General features: G+C 38.8%; 1 protein-coding gene across 1 annotated transcript in view; it reads left to right on the top strand.

Annotated features, from left to right (window-relative positions):
• The window catches only part of gstcd (glutathione S-transferase, C-terminal domain containing), a 45,287-nt gene that overhangs the window by 9,861 nt on the left and 8,617 nt on the right, over window positions 1-26,809 (top strand). Inside the window, exons 6-8 of the mRNA XM_068588882.1 lie at window positions 22,193-22,308; window positions 22,651-22,695; window positions 23,080-23,208. Coding sequence (XP_068444983.1) covers window positions 22,193-22,308; window positions 22,651-22,695; window positions 23,080-23,208 — 290 coding nt within the window. The remainder of the gene's footprint in view (window positions 1-22,192; window positions 22,309-22,650; window positions 22,696-23,079; window positions 23,209-26,809) is intronic.

Here is a 26,809-nt window from a genome sequence, read left to right as displayed (position 1 = left end):
CGTTCAATGAAGTCTGTCGAAAATTCAAGTCCTTTTTTATTTATATATTCTGGAGGCTAAAATAGGCTACAATTTGCATCGCCAATATGGATGTGAACACATCCAAACGCCCTTAAATCTGAAAGTCGGCATCTGATCGGTTTTGCTGCTATAGAACATAACAATTAAGATCATCACTGTCAGGAAATTACATGACTGCACTGTTGTTTTCAGACTTATTGTTAATATCTACCTCTACAAAACAGATGAAAGATAATCACACATTGACCCATTCATTGGCAAAACGTCCCACACTCTTATGCTCAGGTATATTCAATGTAGAGGAACAAAGGGACTTCTGTGCGTGGGAGCTGTTCATGTTTTTGCCCCCTCCGTCTGCAGAGACACAAACAGCCATGTGAATACAAGGGCCATTGTATGGAGCAGTCAACGTCCTGTCTGCAGCGCTTCACTTAATAGAGGGAGGAGGAGAGGCAGCGAGAAAAAGCGGGTTAGATTGATGGAGTGTGTGACAGTGGGAGATTGAGATAGGGGTGAGACAGCCTGAAGAGAGACAAGGGTTATCAGGAGAAAACAAGGCAGGGAATAGAGGTGAACCAGACAATGGGGCATAAAAATGGAGGGCGGGTGTGGAAACTGCATAGTTGTCGTGCTTGAGACCTGCTGCTGTTCGGTCCTCCAGGGTTGTTTTGGTACAAGAAGATGAGATGAGTTCACATGTATTTTTCTTAGGCTACAACAGTATGACAGAAGTTGAACTGCTGGAGTGAAAACTGGCTCAATTTGTCCCTGGCTCCCTCCTTCGACTCCAGCAGAGATGTGATAGAGATCTTACAAAGTCTACACTAGACTGTTGTGTTTGGTAGAAGGACATTGGACACCACAATGTTGTTTTTTAAACGGATTAAACCAAAATATACGAATTGGTGCGTGTTTGAGGTGTCTGTAGATTTTGTTACCTTTGGACCGACAACTGTTTTTTTTTTTTTTTTTACCAATCAAAAATAATATTTGCTTTTTGGTCCTCAATCAATTGTATAGTAGTGTGCAGTATTAATAGTAGGACAATTATATTGGCCTTGAAGCACAAGAAAGATAATTTCTTAAGGTGTTTTCTTCTCACCCAAACTGACAAAACAAACATGATTAAATAGGCTCAATATCAACATAAGCTACTTACAGTGGCCACTCCTGAAAACACTGAAAATCGGATGCTGAGAAAACGTTGAGTGGCAGCTTGTCACTGAAATGAGAGTCTGGGCCGAAGTTGTTGCTCACTGTCAGGCTAACCCTCTTTCACTTTTTACTCGGCAACATACAGGAACTCAGCGTGGGTCTTGAGGAGTTGCAGCATGTATTCACCATCCCATGGCTTTAACTGTACAGACGCTGCATTGCTAAGTTCTCAACTATAACGTTACTGTGAACTTCATACTCACCGTCACACAAACTCTCTCAATGAATTTCAAAGAAGCTTGATTGACATGAATGTTCAACTTAAGTAATTGCCAAAGCTAAATGACATATTATTGAGTAATACATTCATTCTCTCTCACCTCACTGCATCCCTATAATTTACTCGCCGAAGGCAGAATTTCCCCACATTTGGCGACTGGGAAGTGTTCATTTTGGACTCTGATTTGGACAAAGCAGGGCCAGCTGTTTGCTCCTTTTTCCAGCTGGCTGTAGTTTCATATTTACCGTGCAGATATGACAGTAGTATCGATCTACTCCTCTAACTCTTGGCCAGAAAGCGAATGAGCATTTTTCTCAGAAAATACAATTTTCAATTTCCAGCCAAAGAGTCTCTCAGAAGGAATATTTAGAAATCCATTTATATATTTTTATGCTACACATTGTATGTTATAGTGTCAAATTTATTTTTTACTTTCTGGCTTTACTTTTCTGGCACTTCTTAAACTTACAATACCTGATTGTTTTTGCCACTTGTGGGCAGCGGAAATAAGCTAGAAACCACATGTTATTGTCTTTTTAGTACTTGATGAAAGATGCTAAAACTCAGTAGTGCTGATGGTTGCTTGTACTGGTTGATCAACAATATAATGGCAGAGCAGTGTTTAGTGGATTCACAGCTCCATGAGGTGGAATTTAAGTTTTTAAATATATATATATATATATATTTTTTACTATGTTGCTGTAAGCTCCTCTTCAACTTTCCTCTGTGTCAGGACATCCTCCTGCCTCCTCATCCTTTTTTTGTAATATAAATCCCTGTAGAAATGTTAGCCACACCAAATGTCTTGGCCCAGACATTTTCAACACCGTTGTTTTCTACACTGTGCACAAATCTAATAAGTAGTTAAACATCTGTCATGTTTAGTTTCCGGATACCCCGCAGATGCTAATCATATTGCAACAGGAATAGGAAGACCTGTCTGTAAGATGCTTCAAAGATAGAATATCAATCCAACAACAACTTTCTAATATTTTATTATGTACTTTCCCCCCCTCCTCCTGTGTTTATCTTTTTTTTCTCTGACTTTGACTTAAAAGATGTTCAACGTGCTCTAATGCGTTGTTTTCATCCACTCTTGAATCCGTTTGGCTGCTTCTAATGAATGAGATTTCCCCTCCAGAACATCATCTCCCTGAAATTTAGAGAAAGATAATTAGCTGGATGAAATACAGATTTATGAATATCCGGTTTAATTTTCTACAAAGTTTCTCTCAGCTGACCTTTACTCTAGTAGTGCTTTAACAAAAACTTTAAATAAAGGAACATTGCAGAGATTTCACCTTCCCTCTCATTGAGAATTGTTTCTTTCACATGAATATGACGTAACATCCATCACTTTTCCTTGATAACGAGGTCTTAGAAATATTTGTCTTCTATAGGTTATTCTTGCAGTAGTGTATAGCTGTTTTCACATCAGTGTTCAGATCAGATCCAATGAGAAAATCATTAGGCTATGTTGTATGTGTTTTTCCGGATCAAATGATAATGTGATCTGCAGTTCCCATCAGCACTGAGGATCTTTTAAGCTGATGAACATAGTGGAACATTTAGCAGCTTAAGAGCCAGATATTTCCCTCAGGAGTTGCTGGAGACAACCGGAGCTAAAAGGAGAGCAACTATTTGAATAATTTGCCAGGTGGCCAAAAACACGACTTCAAATGAATTCTAATGTTGTTTTGTTGTCTGCTGGGCAACTGTTTGCACCCATCTGCATCCCAGCCTTCATCTTTGTTTATGAACTTTCAGTAGTGAACGACGGATAAGATTTTATTTGATCTCTTAAATTCCAAAGCTAACCACACAAAGACCACATCATTCCCATATAAGTCCAGAAAAAATAGAAATGTGGTTGATGGAAAATATTTTTTATTGAACTGGGTCCGAACACAAATGCATTTCCCTGTCTTATCAGTGGAGCTTGTGCACAACTCCTCATTCATCCATCTGACTTGGAGTCTGTTTACAAGGCTGTTTTTTCCTGTCCAGCTGTCAGGCTGAATGGAGCTCTGCAGAGAGAAACACAGCAGGCTTCGTCACAGATCGGTTTAACTGCTGGCATGCATATTACTACATCAGCTTAGTCCAGAGATTATGTTGAGTGAGTCTCTCTGTCCCTTTCTCTCTATGTGTTCTTTAAAAAAAAACATTTTTGGGGGTTATGAGCTTAAAACAAGTGACACAGGCAGGCAGACTTTTTTTTTTTTGCCTCGTCTTTGCCTGTCAGATTCTTGTCAAAATGAGCTTGCCTCCTTAGGCTTCTGTCAGACAAATGTCAAGGGTAATTTAAATGGAAGATTTTCACCTCAACCACTTTCTATGTACACAGATTCTACTTCTACTAGTTTTTGTTGACGTAAACCTGAGTCTTCTCAACTTAAAAAAAACATCCACTCTCCCACTTCAAATGCTTGCAATGAATACAATATTCCACCTCGGTGTGCTTGATCTGGGTATTTTGGCTTTGCAAAGGAATTAGAGCAGTAAGAGCAAATATACCAGACAAGCCTTGAACCTCTTTCACACGTGTTCTTGACACAGAAATGCAGATTTCTTAATTTCTGCAACAAAAAAAAAAGACTCTTTAAGGCTGTATTTCACAATTGGTGCTTCAGTTAAATGATAGTCAGCTAACATGCTCACAGTCACAATGCTAACATTTTAAATGAAGTCAAGCGGTAAAATGTACTATATTTGCCATCTCACTTTAGAAAGCAACAGTATCGGACAAATTTCCCTATACAATTTGTACAGAACCGGTAGAATGTTTGTACCAAATTTCTTGGCATTCTTTTTGCACCTTTCTATGTTTTAATGTCTGGGAACCATGAATGTTTGTGCCAAATGTTGTGTCCAGTAGATGTTGAGAGATTTCACTGCATAAGTAAAGACTTTGACCTGCTTGTCAGGGAAACTCCAAGATCAACGTGCTTCATCTTCTGAGGACAATCAATGTTTGTGCGATATTTTACAACACTTCCTGCAATAATTGTGGAGATATTTCTGTCTGTGGTGGACCGATCGTCCGGCAGATTGCCTCGAGTGACTCAGCTAGCAGGGCTTGAAGCTGCTTGTGTTCAACGAGAGGTGTGTGTTCTGCACGTAAAGCTGTAAAGTGTATGTGCAATTGTGCAAGGTAAATTGGCTATTATTCAAACCAGAGATCATATACTTTTGGGAGAGCATATGTTAATAACACAAACACATAGATGTGATTTGATGAAAATGTTGTTATTGAACATTAGCGGGGATGTCAGTTTATACGTCGTGCTGGCATTTGGTTAACACCTCATTCCCCTGGGTGTACAGCTCTGAACAACAGGCTCTGCCTCCCAAATAACTCCTCTCATTCTCAATTAATTGAACTCATTAGAGCCTTTAAATTGGAGATTTAAAGATACGCAGTAAACATGGGACCAAGCACAACAGACAGCCAGCTTTGTTACTCCCAATTAGAGGGATAATTGGCACTTTATTTCTACAATTCAAGTTCAAACACATCTAGAGTCCCTGGAGGTGTAGTGCAGAGTTTCACTATTTGCAGCGATGTTTGAGTTGTGCCCATTTAAATGCAGAGCCACCGGCTGCCTCTATGATGAGCTCCCTGCAAATGTCATATCATGAATATTCATTTGTCTCCTTAGTTTTGTTTTGTTCAATAATCTCTGGTGAGGCATTGCAGAGTGGGGTAAGAAGCAGGGAGAAAATTTGCCTAACCCAAGCCTGCTTTCAGCGGGGTTTTGGATTACATAGTGTTTTTTATGCCGTTTCACTAGACTCATAATTAATTACTGATTAGTGTGTTCAGCCCTGAGCAGAATGTAGAAGTAAATCTTCTCTTTTCTGCTTTTCTTTTGGAGCACAGTCTAACACGCTTTGTCTATTGAAATATTGTGTATTTCTAATGTACAGATGACATTTGAGGGAAGATTGTATGCAATTCCTTTTTTGTAGTCTTCATTGTTAATGCTTTTTGATTTTTGCCTGAGATGTCTTTTTTTTTTGGTTTTTACTCAAACAGGATAATGAATACGTTTTCTCTTTCTTCAGAAGATACATAGTATTACCTGTGTTGGACAGTATCAAAGTACATTAACACAAGTGCTTTACATAAGTACAATTTTGAGGTACTTACTTTATAACCATGTATATCTAATATTGCTATTTTTACTCCACTGCAATTTAGTTACTAGTTACTTTGCTTCGTCAGATAAATTATACAAAATAGAATGGACGACTACATGATGTCTTATTACAGGTGGAGATGAGATAAACCGTAATTACAGTAACTCCAACTCCATTTCATAAAAAGTTAAGCAAATGCAAAAGCATGCCTTCAACTTGCATTACTTCTGATAGGCCACAGAGGGTGGCTCTGATGACATATGTGATGAGTTGACGCTTGTATACAAAGTTTTACTGGTAAATACTACTAAATATCAAGTCAAAAGTTTCACATTAATAAAACAAGTAAACTTGGTCAGGCTGACTTCCCAATATTGCTCACATTTTGCTCACATTTTTACTCAAAAAGACTGCCACTCAGTTGCATTACATAAACGTGAAGTGGTATTAACAGGCATCGTTAATACACATCATTTCAATAGAAAGATACCAATGAAAGTAAACAGATCTGCATTTTTTTCCAAATATAAAGCAAAGGGTTTAGCATGAAAAATAAATGAAGGTTACATCCTGATTTGATGAATACCATGTTCCACTGTGGTCTTAAACCAATTCAGTCACCCAAATGAGGAACAGGAAGTTTAATGAAACAGTAACATGATGCTTAGCCTAGTTTGAAAAGATGCTCAGTACATCTGTCCGTTCCATTTGCTCAATTTGTGGCTTGGCATGTTATGAAAGACGTGCTCACAGATTGTTAATTTACAGAAACTCAGAACAGGTCGGAGTGAAAAGCAAATCGTGTGCGTTTGTTCTTTCATTTTATCTGTTCTGTTTGTTTTATGTTTTCTTTTACATCTCCGGTCTGGTTATCTTCTTGTTTTACGTCTCACCATTTTTCTGCGCTGGTTTACTTATCTTTATTTTGTCTCTTTCTTCTTCTTTGCCGGCCTGCCCTGCATTCTCATTACATTACATGTCATTTAGCTGACGCTTTTATCATTACATCTTTAATCTCTCGCCCTTTTTTACTTTCTCCCCTTCAACTTCAGTCCATAAACACTTCTTTGACGCAGACATATTTTGTATTCATTTTCACAGACTCCTGACAACACAATTAAAGCACTTTGCCATCCCTCCTCACTACATCTATCGCTTTTGTATTTGTTCTTCTCCCCATCCCCAAGGAATAATATCCTATTGAAATTCCTCTTTTTCTCAGCATAGGCAAAAAGAAAGGCTCAAGGCTTATAATTATGTTCTGTATCTGGTGAACACTGTAATAGATTACGTGTCATATTTGGTATCAGTTTCTACTGTGAGATGTGCTCCTGCTGCGGCAGGACCTCCCCCAGTGCCCGCATCTAATTTGGCTCAAAGGAAGGTTGTGTATGGATTTTGGCGTGTGTGTCTCAGTTTTCTGTGTTCAGCGCTTTGTCGTTGAAGATGTTTTCCTTCATGTTTTGTACACCTGCATGGTGTTGGTTTACTGCTATAGGGGGGAGTTGTCATTATGTGTGTGTGTGTTTGGTCTGTTTTTGTGTCTGCAAAGCATTTAACAACAAATATAAATCTCCTAAGTAGCAGGGGCCTCCATAGCTCGACATGTTTTACATTCTAGTAACTAAAAAGATTAAACGTTTGCACCTCGTAGGTCAACAGGTGCTTTCAAAAAAAAGCTTATGGTCGACAATACAGCGCAAAAAAACTCCCGCACACTGTCATCTCTACCTGCATGACACAGAAATGGGCACAGAAATGTTGTCACTAAATATCTTTAATTGCAGGTGAAGCAGAAGGTGTGCGGGAGGTTTTTCGTTCTACATTCTGGAAACTTTAATGGCTTTTAGATAAACAATGGACTCTCCTCTATGTCCCACCCTTGAACGCAGACCGACCAATCATAGCATGGCAACTAATTAACCGACTTTCAACCAGATTTTGAGCTATTGATGGCTTAACATTGTGTAATAGGGACACTCCTGTGGCGCTACCATTAACAGAGTACGTTAGCACATCATTAACTACCGTTAGCACATAATGAACTACTGTTAGCACTTCTGAAGGTATACACATGCAGATTTTGCTTCATAATTTATAACAATGAGCAAAGACCTACCCAGCTGCACAGGAACATTGTTGTTTTTTAATTTAATTTGTCTTCAGTCTCGATTACTTGATGATGTGATGGTTCACTTTTACACTGATCTGTCGGCTTTAGCTTCTATCTTAAGTAGTGAGATTGCGGGCTCCATTGTAACGAAGCCCTGACAGCTTGACGGAGTAGAAGCGGAGGTCTGGGGTGAACGGAGGGTCAATTGTGGCTGGTGAAATGTGGACAATAGCTTCAATAACGTGTTTATTTCTTTTTCTTTTTGGGATGAAGGCGCCTCACTCAGTAAAACTAAATAAAGATTCGTCTGAATCCTGCTCTAATTATTCAAAGAGCTCATGTTGTGTTGGTGGCCAATCTGTAATCCCATAAATCTTGTGCTACTTTCTTGAATGAGAATATCTGTGCAGTGCCACAACATTTGCAGTTACAACAATTTATATGTTAGTTAGTTAGTTAGCGACACTAACTGTATACTTTCTATCACAAAAACAAAATATGTAGGGCTAAACTAAACAAATAATGAGTCAATCTGTCTAGAGAGGGTTTTTGTTGTGGAAGCGTTCCTTTCAAAAAGCAGGAGCCTCCCTCTGCAGTGACAATACAAACCTATGCACACAGCAGAAGTGAGAATCCCTTTATTTCTCTGAATAGAGGGGCCCATGAGGAGCAGGGACTCCAGCTGCCTGGAGTTTAGCCAGCCTTTATTTATCCTTGAGTTAGCTCGGGCTAAAAGCCATACTGCCTGGAAGATTTTACAAAGGTGGCAGGCCAAGAAACGTTGACACGGCCCTCCACAGATGCCAGCGTTGTGCCACTTACTCCCTGACTTTGACAGTTTCGGCAGAGTACAGAGAGCAAAGGATGCAGGAGAAGAGTGCACTGAATACGAAACGCACTCCCCGGTTTGCAAGAGCAATAGTGTTTTCAGGAAAGAACAGCTGGAATAACGTAGTGTAATCTTTATTTTCAGAATGTGTATTTAATTCATTCTGTTTAAAGTATTTTTTATACATTGAGCTTCAGTGCTGAATAATACTGTAGACCAGAACATTTAGCTCCTTCTTATTAATTAAAGTTGTGCGTCAATTCAAAAGAATTAATTCAATGATGCCGATTCTGTTGTTAATACATTTTTAGAAAATCTTGCACTTGCTGAATCGCCATGTCAGCAAATGTTTTATCATTTAAGTCAAGTCAGTGGTGTAAAGGGTCTATTTTTGGTCTCTTGTTGGACATTTTGGTTTTAAAAGTAGTTGCGACTGGATTTGTTCATTTGATGCCTATCCACAACTGTTCATACCTGGAAGTTTGCGTGTCATACTTACTCCAGAGATCTTTTTCCAAACGCAGCAAGACATTCAAACTCCAACCATGTTCAGGGATGAAAAAGGATAAGATAAACCGTTATTAGTCCCACAGTAGGGAAATTGCAGGATTATAGCAGCAAGAGACACATAGTTAAATAAAATAAAAAACAAGTAATAGAAATAAACAGTAAAACAGGATAGGAACAAATACAACTTTAAAATCACAAACATGAATGACAACATTCCCATTAGAAGTTCCCAAATGCACAGAGGAAGTCTGTTTTTGACTTCGCTTTATATTCATATCTAGTTTTTATTATTTTAGAACTTCAAAACATTTTTAATCTCTCATTTGTTCTGTTGCTGATGGACACAGAATATTACATCCAGATGTCGGTGTTAGCATGGTGTGGCTCACCCTGTACCAAAATGTATTTCCTCATGTTAAAATTCCTCTCCAAAGGCCAAACTATACTTTCTATATCTGTATATAAGCGCCAGTAAGTATGTGAACATGTAATAAAATCATATCAATGTGCGTGTCAGTTTTGGAGTATATCTGGTACTTTAAGGTCCAATGAGTGCTCAAACTGAGGAGACATCGCGGTACTCTTGATAACGGATCACGCAATCTAGTCTTGACGTTTTGACAAATGGACAAACATTTGTTGACATTTCTGTCCAGGGTCCTTAGCTAAGCATGATATTGATCTTTTTCCCAGTTTGATCAGTTGGGAAGCGGATGGCTTGTGACGTTCTCTGGGTTCCAGTGGTTCTTGACAGGTTTCAGGGTAAAATGAGGGAAGTACAAGTCTAAGGTCTTTTTCAGCCAATGTTGTGTTATTGTTTGCAGGTATAGCAACTCTATACTTTTGTGCACAGGATGCACTAAGTGTAAAATCCACCTCAAGTCCACAAAATGAGCAAACATTATATGTTTTCCTTGTGGACATGGTTTGCCAATGTGTTAGCTTGTGTGCAAATTAGTTATTTGAATCCTCTCCAAACAACCACACCAATTTTGTGTCCACCCACGGCAATTACAACTTCACTAGTAACAAAAAGGACGGGGAGGAAGATCTTCTTTTTCTCTACACCTTTTTCTAAGCTCACCTCGAGGCTTACACCAGAACTGATCGATTCCAAACACCCCGAGTTTGAAGCAGAGAAATGTAGATGTTGGTTTGACACGTCAACTAGAAATAGTGCTGTGAACATCATTCAGGAGACAGACTGCAAGTCAACATTTAGCCGACACGGTGAATGATAGCTTAAAGGAGAGAAATGGCTCCAAAGCAGGGTCCAATATGAACATCTCATTGTGTGACTGTCATGGCCAAAACATACAATATTATCTTGATAAATGTTGAGATGAATTGAAATATCAAAGCATGTGTTGTTGAGGTTTCTTAAGCCACCTTATACAACTATTTCGATTTCAGATATGCCACTACAATTGCCAACAAATACTCTTTGATGAGTGAACCTATTTTGTTGCCATGATAACCAAGAGGTTTGGAGAGGCTCTGCATTGTTCTTGTTGTCGGTTGTTTTCACAAGTCCAGTTAACTGAGACAATGTGAAAAGGCAGAGGGTCTTCACTGAGACTTATTGGCATGTTACAACACGTACCGTATTGGCTCAGGTGAACACTTCCTTCTTCAGGTCTGTCCAAAGAGTATCTTTTGATATTCTCTTGACATTAGTTTTTAATTCCCTGAAAAGAACTATATTGTTTCATGAAATGCATGACGGGAAAATAGACCACATCTTTGAAAGAACAGGACATTTAAAATGTAATGTGATTAATACATTAAGTGTCCTCCTAACCAAACACTATTCTGTGCTCAGTGTCAGATTACATTGTTTATTCGAGGAATCTTGTGAATTTGAATATCAGTTCCTTTTAAAGGAAAGTATAGGAAACTAGATCAGGAAATAAAGGGTCATGAGATTGGTTTGTCAGTATTTTCAATTTGGATTTACTTATCAATGTGTGCCTATCCAAAGCTTAAATATGTTCTTTTGAACAGCTTTCTTTGATTGACACTCAATCCAAAAATATCAATGAATTAACTCAACACTGGCATGAAATACAGAAACGTTTGCAAATATTTGAATTTGAGACATTGTGACCAGCTGTTGTGAATTTATAATCAATATATCCATCCATCCATTATCTTAACCGCTTATCCTCATTAGGGTCGCGGGGCGCTGGAGCCGATCCCAGCTGTCAAGGGGCGAAGGCAGGGTTCACCCTGGACAGGTAGCCAGTTCATCACAGGGCAATAATCAATATATATATATATATATATATATATATATATATATATATATATATATATATATATATATATATATATATATATATTTGATATTTGATATTTATAGGATTATTTTTGGCTAATAAATTGAGTCACACACATTTTTAATCACACCAGCATTGATTCAGATTTTCATTGCGATAGTTTGTGTGAAAGTGTGAAACATGTTGATGTGATGTTCTGCGCTGGGATGTATTTGGAAGAGCAAAACAGATGCTCGGTTTGGTTGTTGCCTGCTTTGTAACAAAACCGTGCAGACAAATTAGGGATGTGCTCTGACCTGTACGAGGGACCCGAGAGGTCCATAATTATGCAGACCTCTCGCCTCCAGCTCCGTCTGGTCATGTTTTGACAGACATTCCAAAGCTGCTGAAGGATGTGGAGTGAGAGGTTTTTTCCTCTTGTGTTTGTCTTCATTCGCTTTCGTTTTTCTTGTCATCACAGTCTTACGCAAACACATTGCAAAATTTCAGCGATTGCTGCTGTGAAAGCAGACTGTTTATTTTTTGACAAGCTTGTCAACAATTGGAGCTTTGAGTATTATGACTGTTTTTTTTCTTCTTTAAGCCGACTTAACAAGATTATATTTAGTTGCCGCTCTGTGTTTGGCTGTGTAGCCTCTCAACGTTCAAAATACTTCACAGCGCAATTGCAGTTATCTTGTGTGGTATTGCAGCTTTCAGGAACGTTCCTCATAGTTACTCTGCCAGGAAAGAACTATGAATTTCAATTTATTTTCCGGTTATTAATTATGGTCAACATTCTGAAGAGATGACCCAAAGTTAATTTTCTCATGCTTCGGTCCGCACTTTTTAATAACGACGAACAAAACTTTTCTGCACCAGCGCATGCACCTTTTTGAAGTGCCAACGAGCCATTTATAATTTTCAATTATGGCAACAACATTGCAAGATGCCTGAAGTAGTTGATGCCAAGGTAGAGCTAAAACACTGCCAACTAGATATTGTAGCCATTCCTGAAAGCAGGAGAGCCAGCCAGAACCTTGTCACATAGAAAATATGTTGAAGGTGCTTTAAACTCTACGGTACTGTAATGAATCAAGTTGTGTCCCTCTACATAAATTAATGTCATGCAACGCAAATCCAGCGCTGAAGAGATAACCTAATTTGATTGGAAACTATTTCAAATTCTGTACTTTCACATCGAGTAGCAAGTGCACACGCCAACAAACTCCAATGAGTTGATGGAAAACCATCAACATTTAGTTCCAGCTCTCTGGTCCATTCTGTGTTGTTTTGAAGCTATTCAAAGAATGCGTTTCAAATATGTTTTACTTAAAAGAACCTTAAAGACTTAACTGATTGTCAGGGTCATACATTGTAGACATGCTTTTATTAATGATTTTTTTAAAAAGTTTTTTACCTGTTATTTTAAGACATGTGAATTGTTTTAAACCTTTATCTGCGTTTGTCAAGATCTCAGTCATCCATTATACCTTTGTTACTGTGCTGCAGGCAGTTTGTTTATCCAGTGGTAAGGGCATTCCTTTGCTCTTTATTTTGTTTGCTCAGTTTACTCCTGCAGAGCCTGTGTGTGCAGTTAACAGCACTTAGGGGACCAGCATGTTGCACTCTTCCAGCCACATAAATGAAATAATGCATGCTCTTTCACACCGAGCAGTTTATAGGAGTTGCTGTTGCATTAGCAAGCCTTTAATTCGGCGCATGGCAAATTCACACACTGTTGTCAATGCATGCTTCAATTCAGCAGTAACGAAAACGCTGTTGGGTCCCGACAGGTTAAATTTGAAAGCCACTTTGCTTCACTTTTAATCTCTTCAGTCCTGCTAAGAGCTCCCACACCACCCTTGCACTTGTTTTTATGAGACACTGCATTGTTCTGAACAGCTGCCAGGATGACAAAAGATAGTTTTTGCTCCTCGGAAGGACTAAGACAGCCTGACTTATCCATTGTGAACTGACACACTGGTACATTCATGATTACTTGATCCGGATCCAGGCATTCAAAATGAGATGATTAGATGAGCTGCAGAAGATAATCACCTCCCTGTTTCTACTTTACCTCACTGAACACTCGTACACATAGCGTGCCCCTGTGCTTTTTTGAGCAAATGCATCAGGATTGCTTGGATACAGCCTAACTGTGTTTAACCCACAATTGTTTCATCATTCCATTCATTCCGACATACACGTTAACATGTATGAAACTGAATGCAATGGTTTTGTCTTACTTCGACGCAAAAAGTATACAAGTGTACTTTCCCACTCGTGACCCTTCTCAAAGTTTCTTCTTGATTTATTGACCTGCGCTTCAGCTAATTTGTTTTCATTAAATTGACTGTACACTTTTTTTTTTTTTATAAAAAATTAGCTCATTAAAAAATCATTAGTTGACTTTTTTTGACCACATCAAAGGATAAACCCTTTTATTAATGCTACTAACTACATCGAATGTATATGCATTGTAAAATACTAGCTACTAAATAGATTTCGACAATCAATAATATGTTATAAAATGTTTAATATTCAACACAAACAACTGCCCCAGTTTTCTATTTGTATATATACATATTATGGAAAATGCAAAGCAGTATTCCAGCCTGATTGAGATGATTATTATATAATTTTACAGAAGAAATTAGAATAAATATAAATGGCAATATGTAATCCTTACTTGTGTTTTGTTGTCATTTACAACTCACACATCAATGTAAAGAATTTCTCTGCAACGTGAGTTGTTTTGAGACCGTCATTTCACGCTCGCCATCTTCTAACGTGACACCGTGCGACACCGCGCTGCTTGGTGGTTGACAGATGAGTCTGTCTGGGACATTTCTGTGGTAAGCACGTCTGGAGTTGCTTTTCATCCAGGAATTAATTTCCTCCTCGACAGCAAAATGCGTAACATGAGCCACCAGATAACTCCTGTAGGTTACTGGACACTTTTTGGATCTGCGTAACTCTGGTGTTCACAGTTTAGACAAACGTTGTAGTGTCTCACATTGTATTACTGCACACTTTTCAAGTAACATTCTCCGGTTAACACAAGAGCTGTTACTTCCGTTCAAAGAAACCATGTACTGTTGTGAAAACATACTAAGTTTGTCCTCTAATATAATTCCATTTCTTTCAAATGTAATTTCCAGAAAACAATTTACCTATATTTTCACAAGTATACCAAAAACTAGTCGGAAATCTTTAAAAAGAAAACAAAAAAAACAACAACATGTAATCCAAATGATCAGCCCAAAATGTTGAAGCCATAAATTCAACAACATAATCTAAAGTATAATCTTAGACCAGCCCTCTTTAAACCAGCATATCCTCTGAAAGATGTTGGCTGTCGGATTCTGCAGAGACCAAACAAAGGCCCTCTGTACCGCAGCAATGTGTTTACATTATAATCTGTGTGATGGATCCGCTTGATAAAACTCTGGGCACTTCTGCAGCACCAGAGGAAAAAAGGGAGAGCTCAGAAAAACTCATCTTTTTAATATCAAGAATCTTAGTGGGTCTGTAATTATTCCTAATGGGTTGATGCCCGTTCATAAACACCAACTACATTAAATTATTCTGCTTTTGACACGTGAAAGGAGATTACACTCAACAATATTTCAGGAGAAAACACCTTCGACCCAGATTACAACCAATTTAACAACAGAGGAGGCCAAGGAAACATGAGATGGAAGAACTGCAAAGGAAAGCTAGGATTTTGGTTTGCCCATATGTACGACGTTGTACTTAAATACAAAATACTTAAATCTCTTTTCCGCTGCATTGAACATTACAATTGTAATTGTATTGTGTTAATTTGCATTGCAAACAACAAAACCTAGTCTGTTCAGTGTACACTGCAAAAAACATTTATTTTTCTGTTTTATGCTGTTCACCCTTAAAAACTGGGATCCGTTGGATGAGATAATAACTCTCTCTCAGTCCAGTGTCTCTTTATCAGGATTTTGTTCAGCAATGAGTATCTTCAATTGAAACAAGAAAACGGAAGTTTGGATTGGAAACAAGTAAAAGAATCTTGACCTGCTGGTTTTTGTTTTCGCTATTTATCAGTTTGACTTGTTAAAATAATATTTTATTATTCAATAACTGTTGGCTAAGCAGTGCATCTTCTTTGGCAGTATGTTTTACTGTAATTGTTTGTAAGGATTATATGACATGATGCCAAGTTACAGTTTTAAAAGAGTCCTAGACTCTGTCTACGCTTGTCTTTTCAATGCAAATTGTTTCACCCAACTACGCCAGGATGCAATTTTTAACCGCCAAGAATGTCGGCTCTGAGATGGGATCTTGCTCAGATTGGGATCCGATCAACTATTCCACTTGTCAAGGTGGCCTGAAACGCATTGAGTTCAGATCCCAGTGATTTGTGGTAAGCATGTGGGCCAAATTCAGATTTATCTTACATAGGTGTCACATTATCTTTCCCCCACACAGAGGTTCCTCTCCTGAGCGAGAGCAAAGCTAAGCGATGAAGAAAACCAGGACTGAAGCACAGCTGAGGCGAGCAGTTTGTGTTATGTAAAGGAAACGTAATATTTCCTGATTTTGCTCTTAATATTACAGTATGAAAGAGTAAGCAGCCAAAAAACTACCAAGAATTTATAGGAAATTCAATGTCTTTAGTTGTAGGATTGTATTGATGTTTTAAGTGTAGACACACATGCATGCAGACCGCTACGTTCAGATCCGGCGCATCAATTTCCAAAAGTCACGTTGAAAAGTGTAGCGACGGCCTCAGAATCCAGCTTATTGTAATCCTCTATTTCCTGTAATATGTTCCCAAACGTCTCAATTGTCACCCCCTCAGTGCATGATTATTATCATTCTCATAAATACTTGGCTTGATGCAAAAAAAAGATAATGTCTGACTAATTGTGTAAACATTGTAGCTCCTCCTCAGTCTTGCACAGTGTGATGTGAGTCATGACAGAGGAGGAGAGTTGAGCTAATGTCCAACAACTTGTGGATCATTTAGTCTGAGCTAGATAGGTTTTAGCTAGTTTTTGTTACATTTGTGATTGCTGCATGTGTAAAGTGGCTGGACTGTCGACCTAGAGGGATGCATGAGAAAAAAATGTTGATTGCATAGTTTGTGGTTGTTTTTGTCTTTATATTTAATAATACTAATAATAATGCCACGTGTTTCTAGTGCAGTTTCAGTTTCCATTGTTTTAGGATTTTGTTCAGAAATGAGTATCTTCAAAGGAAAGAAGAAGAGTATCCTGGAAATTGTCAACTTTTGCATTGAAATTTGGATTGAAATTTAGAAAGAAATGTACACGTTGGTGGATTTATTGGTTGTGCTTGTTTTAAGAAAACAAGATTTGACTACAGAATCTTCTTTGCCAGTATGATGTTCCACTGTAATTGGGTTTAATACAAAGAGGATTATATTGCTTGATGCCAAGTTTCCGTTTGGAAAAAGCCTTTGGCTGCGGTTACACTGGTCTCGTCAATGCAACTTTTGTCATCCGATCATGCCAGGGCACATCGACTGTCAAGTCTGTCTGCTCCCAGATCGGATCTTGCTCTCGTTGGGATCGGATCAGTCAGACCACATGCCGAGGTGGCCTGACAGTGTGATGCGAGTAATGACAGAGGAGGGAAGTTGAGCTAATGTCCACCTGTCAGCATCTTGTCTTGCTGGTGGATCATTTGGGCTGGGCTGGATGACAGTTGCAGGTAGTTTCTGTCACACTTGTGATTGCTGCGTCTGTTTATGAAGTGGCTGGCAAACTGTAGACTCCGTTGGGATGCATGAGCAAAACAGGCAGGTGAAAAAAAAAAATCACTGTGCAGATAGGTCTCTCTCCTTCTGAGCTCTTTGTGAATTACATGGTCTGTGATTGTTTTTGTCTCGCGAGTTCGAGGTAGGTTAAAACTACTGATGTTTTTTTCTGTTCCATTTCAGTATTTTGGGCTTCATTCAGATGCAGTTGTTGTAGTTATTGTCATTGAGGCTAATGGTAAATGTCACTTCACAGCAACATTAGTCATTATGTCGCTTATTTTGATGGGATGGCCAAATCCTTTTGATTGTGAGCCATTTGCAAAAGTAATTTAAGGGGTCACACACCAAACAATAGTCAATGTGAGGTTAAACTAGTTACAACTGCAGGAGAATGTTTCTAGACCAAGAAACGTCACGTGCCAGCAAGATTACTACACAGCAATTCAAAGCAGTTTAACTTTTGACATAACAAAAGGACATCAGGACAGCAGAAAGTCTCTACATCTTCCACCGCAAACTAAAAACACATACTTTCCGACTATATCTTGAATAAAGAAGGTAGTGGTAACACTTTAGGAGCACTCAACTCGTGGTTGAATGCATTTATTGTAATAAGCTTTAAATAAAAGCGTCAGCTAAATGTAATGTAATTTTAAGTTGTTTATTAATGTGGCTACATTTTACAAGTCTATTTCTCTTAAATTTTATTTAGATTAATTCAATACTTTAAGACTGTAATGCAGACTGCAGAAATGGCCACATTCCTATATTTTCTATTACTTGGCTAAAGGCCTTCAAAAAAGATCGCAACGCACATTTAAATGTAAGATGTAATCTCTCGAGACCGAATATTTGAAATGGCAAAACAGTGGCTTCTTTTCCAAGAGGTCTTTAATGTACGTACAGTGCAATTTATTAGAAATATGCTCAGGCCATATTCCAGTTTATTTTTTAAACCGTAGCTTGGCCACCTCAGGGATAGGGAGGCCATCATTCAATCAAATAGCCTGGTAGCCTGATGGCCTGCATTGATAAATACCTTCCCTGCCTTGCCGAGTAATACTAGGACATTGATAACTGTGACAGATAGACATTACAGCTGCATTGAATTTATTTCATACTTGAGGGGTGACAGGGCGACCTGCAGAGGATCACAGTGAAGGTTTACAAACACCGTCTCTCACAAGCCACCGATGGTCCTTCCTGTAGTGCCACAAGCAGGATTACCTTCAAGCTTTGCTTGATAGATCAGATAAAAGTACTAGATCAGAGGTAGCCAACATGGTGCCCGCGAGCGCCTGGTGGCCCAAAGGGAGCCAATGAGCTGCCAGCAGGCCCGCTCTCTAATTTTTTTTCCCCCTGATGGATTGGCACACTATTTTGTTCCCAATATTAGAAAAATAACGTAAACCAAGGGCAGTAGTGAGGTGATGATCACGAGAAGTAGACTTGGAATGTGAAAACAAGTGTAACATACTCTGCCACCATATGCATTTTCTTTTTCTTTTTTTTATCAAGATAACATTTTGACCCCCAGGCCTTCTTCAAGCTCAGCAATGATGGTAAGACGTATGTTCTATAGGCCACACCATAGAAAGATCAAACTAATTTACATCTAGAAACTGTATTGCTATCACCTGACGGTGCTGATGGGCAGATGGGAGGTGAAGCTGTTAAATCTATGCATCTTGGATCCTGTTGGATGATGGTTTTCTCACGCTGTGGCAGTTGATGGCTTTCTCTGGTATCCTCATCTCCACCTCTGTCTCTTTTTCTCAGCGGGATGCTAAATTATCGTATCACTCCCCGTTTTAGCTCCAGGGGTTTATTGTTCTTAATAGTTGCTGGGAAAAATCTTCAGCGCGTTACTGCATCGCAGACTGGAGCTGCATGGCACTAAACAGAATTGTGTTGCTTACTTTTAAAATGCCACAACTAGACAGTTTGCTTTGTGCGGACATTGTGGGAATAACCACTGGACAAATGCTGACATTGATCATTCAGAAACTTGTTCATTGAACATAATCTAGTGTTTCACAGAGTCATCCACTATCAGCATTCTGTCTGGCAAGTAGTGTGTTGAAAGTCAGGGCAGAGAATCTTCCCGAGAGACGAATGATGATGAAGTTTCATGAAGACCCCGAGGGAGATGCTTGTCTGCAAGTCGTGTCTGTGTGACCCTCTTAGCAAAGAGGCGATGTTTGAGCAATACCTCACGGGCTCATTACCTGGGTTCACGGCCTGTTAGGCAGCGGCGAGGGGCGGGATCAACAGATACATCCAGTCTGGAACTGAATATAACTCATACAGCAGAAGGCATTAAGAGGTGAAGGAAGTGAGGTCACAGGTACCAGCATCTATATTACACCTATTTTAGTTATTGGACATACAACCTTGACTTTGCAGAATTCATTATTTGTTTTTGTGTAATTAAAAATACTGCTTCTTTTCAAGATAGGACTACATAAAACCTGCAAGGAGGTTGCAGGATGTAAGATAATTATTTAGAGGGATTGATTTAATCAGTTTAACACATAACCATTTGTATCTTTAATTAAGATATTGATTTCCCTCTGCTTTCCCCCTATTCCGAAGCTCTTTTTATTTGAGAAGAACATTTATTTTTTATTTTATCTTCCCTTCTCTGTCTTTCATCTAATTTTAAATATATTGCAGGAAGATTCACTTTTTATTTTATTAGTGAAAAAATTGAAATTCAAGAACATTTTAGGACATAATGATATGGAACTATTTAGCAGTCTCTACAGTGTCTTTCTACTCTTGTTTTGGTTTTTACATCTTGTGATTTTTTTTTAATACCTCTACTCTGTTTGATACTTCTTGATTTCTATCTGAAATTGAGTCAATTATATGCAATCAAGGCAACCCGGAGCGTGAACCTTTAAGAGCTCTCTCGGTATTATTCTTTTCCCTGAAACCACATCAAAAAATGAAATTGAAAACAAAGGCAGAGGTGGACTGGCATGTAGTTAGCTCGTCTGCTGCCACCCACTCAGTCCTATGTAGCTGATGGGTTTGACCTTAAGCTGTGTGGTGACCTTTCAACAAAACAAAGTCCTGTTTGAGTAGAAATGCAGTCAATCACACAAACAGACTTTAAAATCAATGAAAATGTTTTTTAAACAAGGAAGGCTGTATACACCTTTTGCAGTTCAGATTTGTTGTGTTTCAACTTGTGTAACTGACCTCAAGCCATTGGAACTCTGCACTCAGCTTATATTCCCAACTGCAGGGATGTGCCTGATACATGTGCAGCCCTTAAGACTGTGGCTCTTTTGTGTGGGCTCACACACATACTTTCCTTTGAAGCATAAAACATGTTTTGCACACTCACAGCTACAGAGACATCCAATCAAAGTTTACAGTGATTGTTCAAAAAATATGGATTTTTCACAAAACCTTGTAAATGTTAGGCTTTTGTTAGATAAGGGGTTATGGGCAAAACAATTAGGCCTTAAAATCAATAGCAGGTCCACATTCTCAAAGTAAACTTCAACTAAACAAACAGAATTTATTTTTTTTATTTTTGATTCAATAGTTTTTCACAGAATATTTGCAATGTGCAGCAGTTTCACAGAAATGGTCTGACTAATAGAAATGTTATGCTTTGAGTGTGTGTCCATGTTGTGCGTGCGCACACACACACACACACACACACACACACACACACACACACACACCATAAACTCTTCATACTACATATATGTTTTCTCTTGTTCAGTTTTGTTGTCCTTGTTTGCTGTAAGAGGGAAACAAAAACAGAATTCCTGGTACGTGTACTCCTCACCAAGAAATGTTGTATTCTGATTTCCTAGACTCAACGCTCTCATAGTGTTTTCATCCACGGCAGATGGCTGTTTTCAGCAAAGCTTTAAATATTGTCTCAAAGTGCATTGAGGATGCAGTGAAGTAACACCACTTCAAATGGAGCCTAATGTTGCTTCGAGTCTGTTAGATTGCCATATCAATTCTGGGAGATAAAGTTGGTATGACAAAGTGTTACAGTCCCTAAATGCAAAAAAAAAAGAAGAATTCAATCATGCAGGTTTAAAGCGTTGATCTGCACTCTTACATTGTTAGGTGATTCAATGTTTCCACGCTAAACCACATCTTTGATTCTATTTGTATTTCTGCCCATTGTATACTGCAATTGTGTTAAGATTCATCAAAAGGCATTTACACCGAAGCCTCTCTGGAGCTGCAGATACATAGACGGTGCCTGCGCCCATGTGAGTGTCGTCTCCAAATGGAGAACAGAATCTTGTCAGTGGCATTCCTGCTGTTTTTCTGTATTTAAATTCATCCCTCAATTTCTTCAGTGTGCTTTCCGCAGAACCGGGATCAGCTCAATAACAGCCAGCATGAGTGCCTGAATAATGGCACGTACTAAAAATGTACTTGAGGGTGGAATGAAACGCCTTTCCCCTTTTGTTGTATCCAAAGCAGTGTGGGCAGGAACGTGGAGGAATAATATTTTTTTCTAATATTGTGGTTGTGGATATGCTGGTGTGACTGTGGGGAAATTGAAACACTCATCACTCTAGATTTATGGACCAGAGATGGCGTCGACACAGCGAGTCAACGGCTCACTGCCGATGCGGCGTGCCAGCAGACGGGTGATGAAGATGCAGGAGACTGAAATGTGCTTTGAGTTAATGGGGTACATACTGCTCTCACAGCAGTAGAAAGTTCTGCCACAAACGAGGAGGACACTTTTTTTTGTCTCGAAGGCTTGCTTTTGATTCAGTTGAAAGATTGTTTACTCTCCCGAGTCGGCAATTGGCTGGAAACATGCGGAAGAGAGTATAACCATTAGCTTAAACTGCTGGGTGTCAATCAATCTTTAAGCATTCCTGGGTAAAAATGACTGTTTACTCTCTGGCAACAGCGAAAAGCAGGGCAAGTAATGAAAAATGTACATTATTAAATGTGTGATTATTTATTTTTGTTCATTTACTGGAACCAAGCTAGCTCCAAAATCGATTTTTAGAATTGCAGTGAAATTCCATTTGTGTTTAATACGTTTCTGGAACTGACTTTTCAGATCATTTTCCTGAGAAAAAATAAACGGTTGCTTTCCACTTCCGCTCTTTTGCAGGGGAAATGTCAAATATTCGTGCAGTCAGGAAGAGGCAACAGCTGAATAACTTGGTTGCCATGGTTACGGAGCTAGCCAGGCCAGGATGCACCGTCGTGGATTTCTGCAGCGGAACGGTAACCGTGTTTATCCATCGGTCAAGCTCGATGCATGCAAATTTTGTTCCTGCACCCGATGGCGACGTGAGGCTGCTGCTCCATTAGCGGCTAGCTGAAGAAACTAGTTCTCATATACCCTCATGTTTTTCTCGCCTCTTTCTATGACTTGTTGTTGGCGGCTGTACACAGGCAGAATGGTAATTACAGTTAAATGGAACTGCTCAGAGTGGTAGCGCCGCATGACAAATGGACCAATACTTGGTTGAAAAGGGTCGCACTAATCATAACTCCACTAATGCCCCATTGACTTGTGCTTTTTCTCCTTTCATTTATTCTCTCTTTCTTTGTGCTCTTTCTCAGGGCCATTTGGGGATCGCTCTGGCTCACACACTTCCAGATTGCAAGGTAACATTCGTATTCGTGCAACAATGTGTTTGTGTTGTGTAATTAAAACGTGTTGCTCCGGACAACGTGAACATTTTCAAGAGCTGACTTTGGTAACGTTGAGGCACATTATTATCATACGTAAAAAAAATAAAAAAATAAAGAGAGATGTAGATAAAACAATATATCTTCATCTATTAAATGCATCCCTACCATCATATATTATCATTTCGCCATGTTATGTTCTGCTTTATTCTTTTCTTCCCCTTGTGTGGATCCCTTTTCTTTTTTTTTTTAAACACTGCTTAATGTTGGCACACATTTAAACTGTATTATTACTCATTCCAGATCGTTTAACAAAATTGCAATAATATACAGCTGTGTTTTCTGATCATTTTATTCAAGGTCATCCTGATAGAGAACAAAGAGGAGTCATTAGTCAGGGCCCAGAGTCGTGGCGTTGAGCTTGGTCTGAAAAACATTGGCTTCATTCAGGCCAATTTGGACTACTACACCGGACCGTTTCAGATTGGGGTGAGTGGAGCAGTAACACGATGCACATTCACATCAATTTCGTGTCCACATGTAAAATGACTGAACAATTTAAAATTTTGTTTATTTGTTAAAAAAGTATATACTGGATGTATTGCAAGCAGATGCGTTACACACTTAAAATAGTGTGTTTACCAGAGAGATGTGTGCATAAGGTTATTGGAAATAAATCATTCACCATGAGAAAACCATGAACTAAGACCAAAATGACCAATTAGTGGATGAATTGACTAAGAAAGGGCAGCCCTCGTCATAATTATCTTCTGATTGAGCTACAAAGCAAACACAATGTGTCAATGTATAATCAAGAATTCCAAGACATTGATTTATTTTGCTGCAATAAACACAATCATCTAGTTTCCGAACGCTTTAAGTTATCAAAGAAGTTAGCGTGCTGCATGAAAGCACTGTCATAACAGTTCTCATCATTTGGCTGTCATGACGCGCAACATTACCTTTTCCTTAAAATGTCAATTATGATTGCTTATCATTTGCTTGTCATTTGTGATGATGCATTGAAACGGAAGTAAACATGTTTTGATTTACACCTCATAAACAATGTGTTTCTTCTTATTTTAGTCTTAATCTTTTGGGCACCATTTTCCTTACATAGGGAGCATTTCTTAAAGTTCACCGTGTTCAAGTAGTTCAAGTAGTCGTATGAACCGCAAATCAGTTCTAATACTTGTATAATTATATATTTCTATAATTCTTTAAAGATTTTTTTTGGAAAAATATTTTCAAATAAATCACTTTTATCACATATATTGATCATAACTATGGATATCCGGCATGATCTGAACACGATTGGCTAAAAATGCTTTTCGAGCAGTTTCCGACATGTTCAAAATGTCTGCTTCAGACCCTTACCAACGTCCCACGTACTAATAATACTGAAGCTTTTTTGTGGAAAGAACAGGGCCTAAAGAACCTGGATCTGCAATAATAACAGAAAAACAAAGTGTTGGGGTGATTCAAAATTGTTTCAGAAAATAAATTGTGTAAATCGATTCAGAAATGGAAAAGTTAAAGTTCTTGAGAAAACTACATTTCCATAGCATGCCTGGATGAGTTCTCTTCAGTAGATTTCGCCTGTGCTGTCTGACGTGGTTGCGTCCTACCGTACAGTTATGGAGATATCTTTATTATAAAAAGGGTAAAGGGTACCTAATATGGATTTTGTAAAACCTTACGGGTGCCGCAAAAAGTTGACGGAGCAGAACTGCGAGTCTACGTAAGTTTACGTAAGTACATATACTTAACTGTTACTTCTAATATTTTGTACAGAGCCGATGTCTTCTCAAAAGGGTTGCAGTATTGTAGCAACGTGAACATTTTTATATTTTAGAGCAGCTCAGCTACACATCACACAGAGAAACCTGTCACTCCCTCCTGTTTTTCCAGAAAGGGAAAATGCCATCGCGCTATTATTATTATCAGCACAGCTAAGTTGGCTTTTCATTTCCTGAAGTGGAGCTTTTAATCAGAACCCTTTTAGTGCTCTGTACTTCAGTCAAGCAGTGTCTGTCTCCATCTCTTCTCTGACATTAGCTTTGCCCGTCCTTTTCTGGGTAAAACTTCCTTTTTGGCTTTCCAATAATCAGAGATTAGAGATCTCTTCAGTGAGGCTTGTCGTTCTTTCTTCTGGCGTAATGCTACTATCCCTTTGGTTTGCTTTTAAGATCATTTTGCCAAGATCTTTAATATGAGTTATACTCTTGTGACTAGAGGAGGTGGATGAGTCTCCAAAAGGGAGGTGTAATCTTTTGTAAGTGTTTGTAATAAAAATAGAAAAAAGGGTTGTCAGGCATTTTCAGTTTCATGCAGTTAACTTGGCCATGCCCCCTTTTTACTTCTTAAATCATCTCATAAAAAAATGTATACCAACATTTCTGCCAAGAACTGCAATTTGTGTTCTTTAGGCTAAAAGATCCAATTTAGTAAATGTGTTTAATTCTGCACAGTTTACCTGCAACAACTGAATAAATATTTTACTAGCTTTCAAACTCTGTTTAATGGGGCTGAAACAATCTAAAATCAGCATTGGGTAGCACTCTCCTGCTGCAAGTGGAAACCCCTTGCTCGTCCTTTTTTAAACACCCACCTTCATCTGCAGAGCTCTTGACTTTTCAAACAGATAATTACTATCAATTTAGAGCAAATGGCTCCTTAACTGTGGTTGTTTATTGGCTGTTTGAATCTGTCTGTGTCAGGGAAAAGCAGGTTTTTGGGCTTTTAAAACAATGTTCGTCTCACCTTAGGAAGATTCTTTGAATATCTGTTTCCAAAATAATCTTTAATAGTCTCAGGTTGATGTATTCCCCCAAACATCTTCCTGCTGTGTGCCACAGCCCAGTTTAAGAAAAGCCAGCTGTTCTCGTAGCCTCACTTTAACTCTCTTTGGGACAAATAGGATTATATATGAACCTGCTGTAATTAGAAGCTATTGTTCCAGCACCATCACTCCTCTGAGACCTGTTCCACTTGGCAAAAAACAAACAGCATAGATTATTCTTCTCTACAATATGTGGGTGTTTTCTTTGGAGCCAAGTCAGAGTTTACACTCACACACATCATTTTTTAATGAACAATACAATGCACGTATGAAACAGGTGCATACGTTTGTACTTTTCTGCACAGCTTGAGATTTATAGCTCAACTTTGGTCTCAGTTGTTACTTTACCTGTTACTTTGACAAAGCTTTTTCCTGCATGACACAAATATTCTCACCTGAAGGAGCCACCCATCACACTGGTTTTTAATCCTGTTATGTATTATACATGTTTCCATTTTTAGCCACACTCGTTCAATCAGACTAATTAAGTTTAGATGTCCCTATACTTAGTCAGTGTCTGCTCTTCCTGTCTTCAGTAGCATAACACAGATGTTTGACTCATAGCCTCTGCATACAGTGTATAGTTGATATTTGTTCTCTTTTAACACAACATTAAACACACTTTGAAGGCAGGAAAGGTTGCGGATTTAGATTTTACTTCAACCAGGTCTATTACTTAGAGTCCTGTTCAGCTTCAAGGCTCACTCCAATATCACTCTTTGTTAATACCTAAACAATTGATTAACAATCAGTGTCGATCTACCTGTTATAAAAACGTAAGAAACTCGTGTCACATATCCTATTCAGGGTTGCTTACCCTATTCAAAGTCAGCTGACATTGGACGGAGGCAGGGTTCACGCTGGACAGCTCGCCAGTCTATTGCAGGGCACATATAGAGACAGACAACCATTCACGCTCATAGCTACGGGCAATTTCGAGTCCAATTAACCTGAGCCGCATGTCTTTGAGGATGTGAGAGGAAGCTGGAGAACCCGTAGAAAACCCACGCTGACACAGGGAGGACATGCTAACTCCACACAGAACGCTGCCCAGACCGGGAACCGGGCCCTGGCCCTTCTCGCTGTGAGGGGACAGTGCGAGCCACTACACCACCGTTTTCTTGGTTATTTATTTTTTTAAAGACTTATAAGATTGTTTCTGTTTATCTTCTGCCCAAAGGCAAATTGTATCATCCACCTTTGAGAGGAAAACTGCATAAAACAAGACACACAAATCAGAAACTTACA

Source organism: Clinocottus analis, unplaced genomic scaffold (genome assembly GCF_023055335.1).
Source record: "Clinocottus analis isolate CAN_PGR_092001 unplaced genomic scaffold, fCliAna1.0.p SCAF_22, whole genome shotgun sequence".
Classification (NCBI taxonomy): Eukaryota; Metazoa; Chordata; class Actinopteri; order Perciformes; family Cottidae; genus Clinocottus; species Clinocottus analis.
This window is presented reverse-complemented; position numbering and strand designations above follow the sequence as displayed.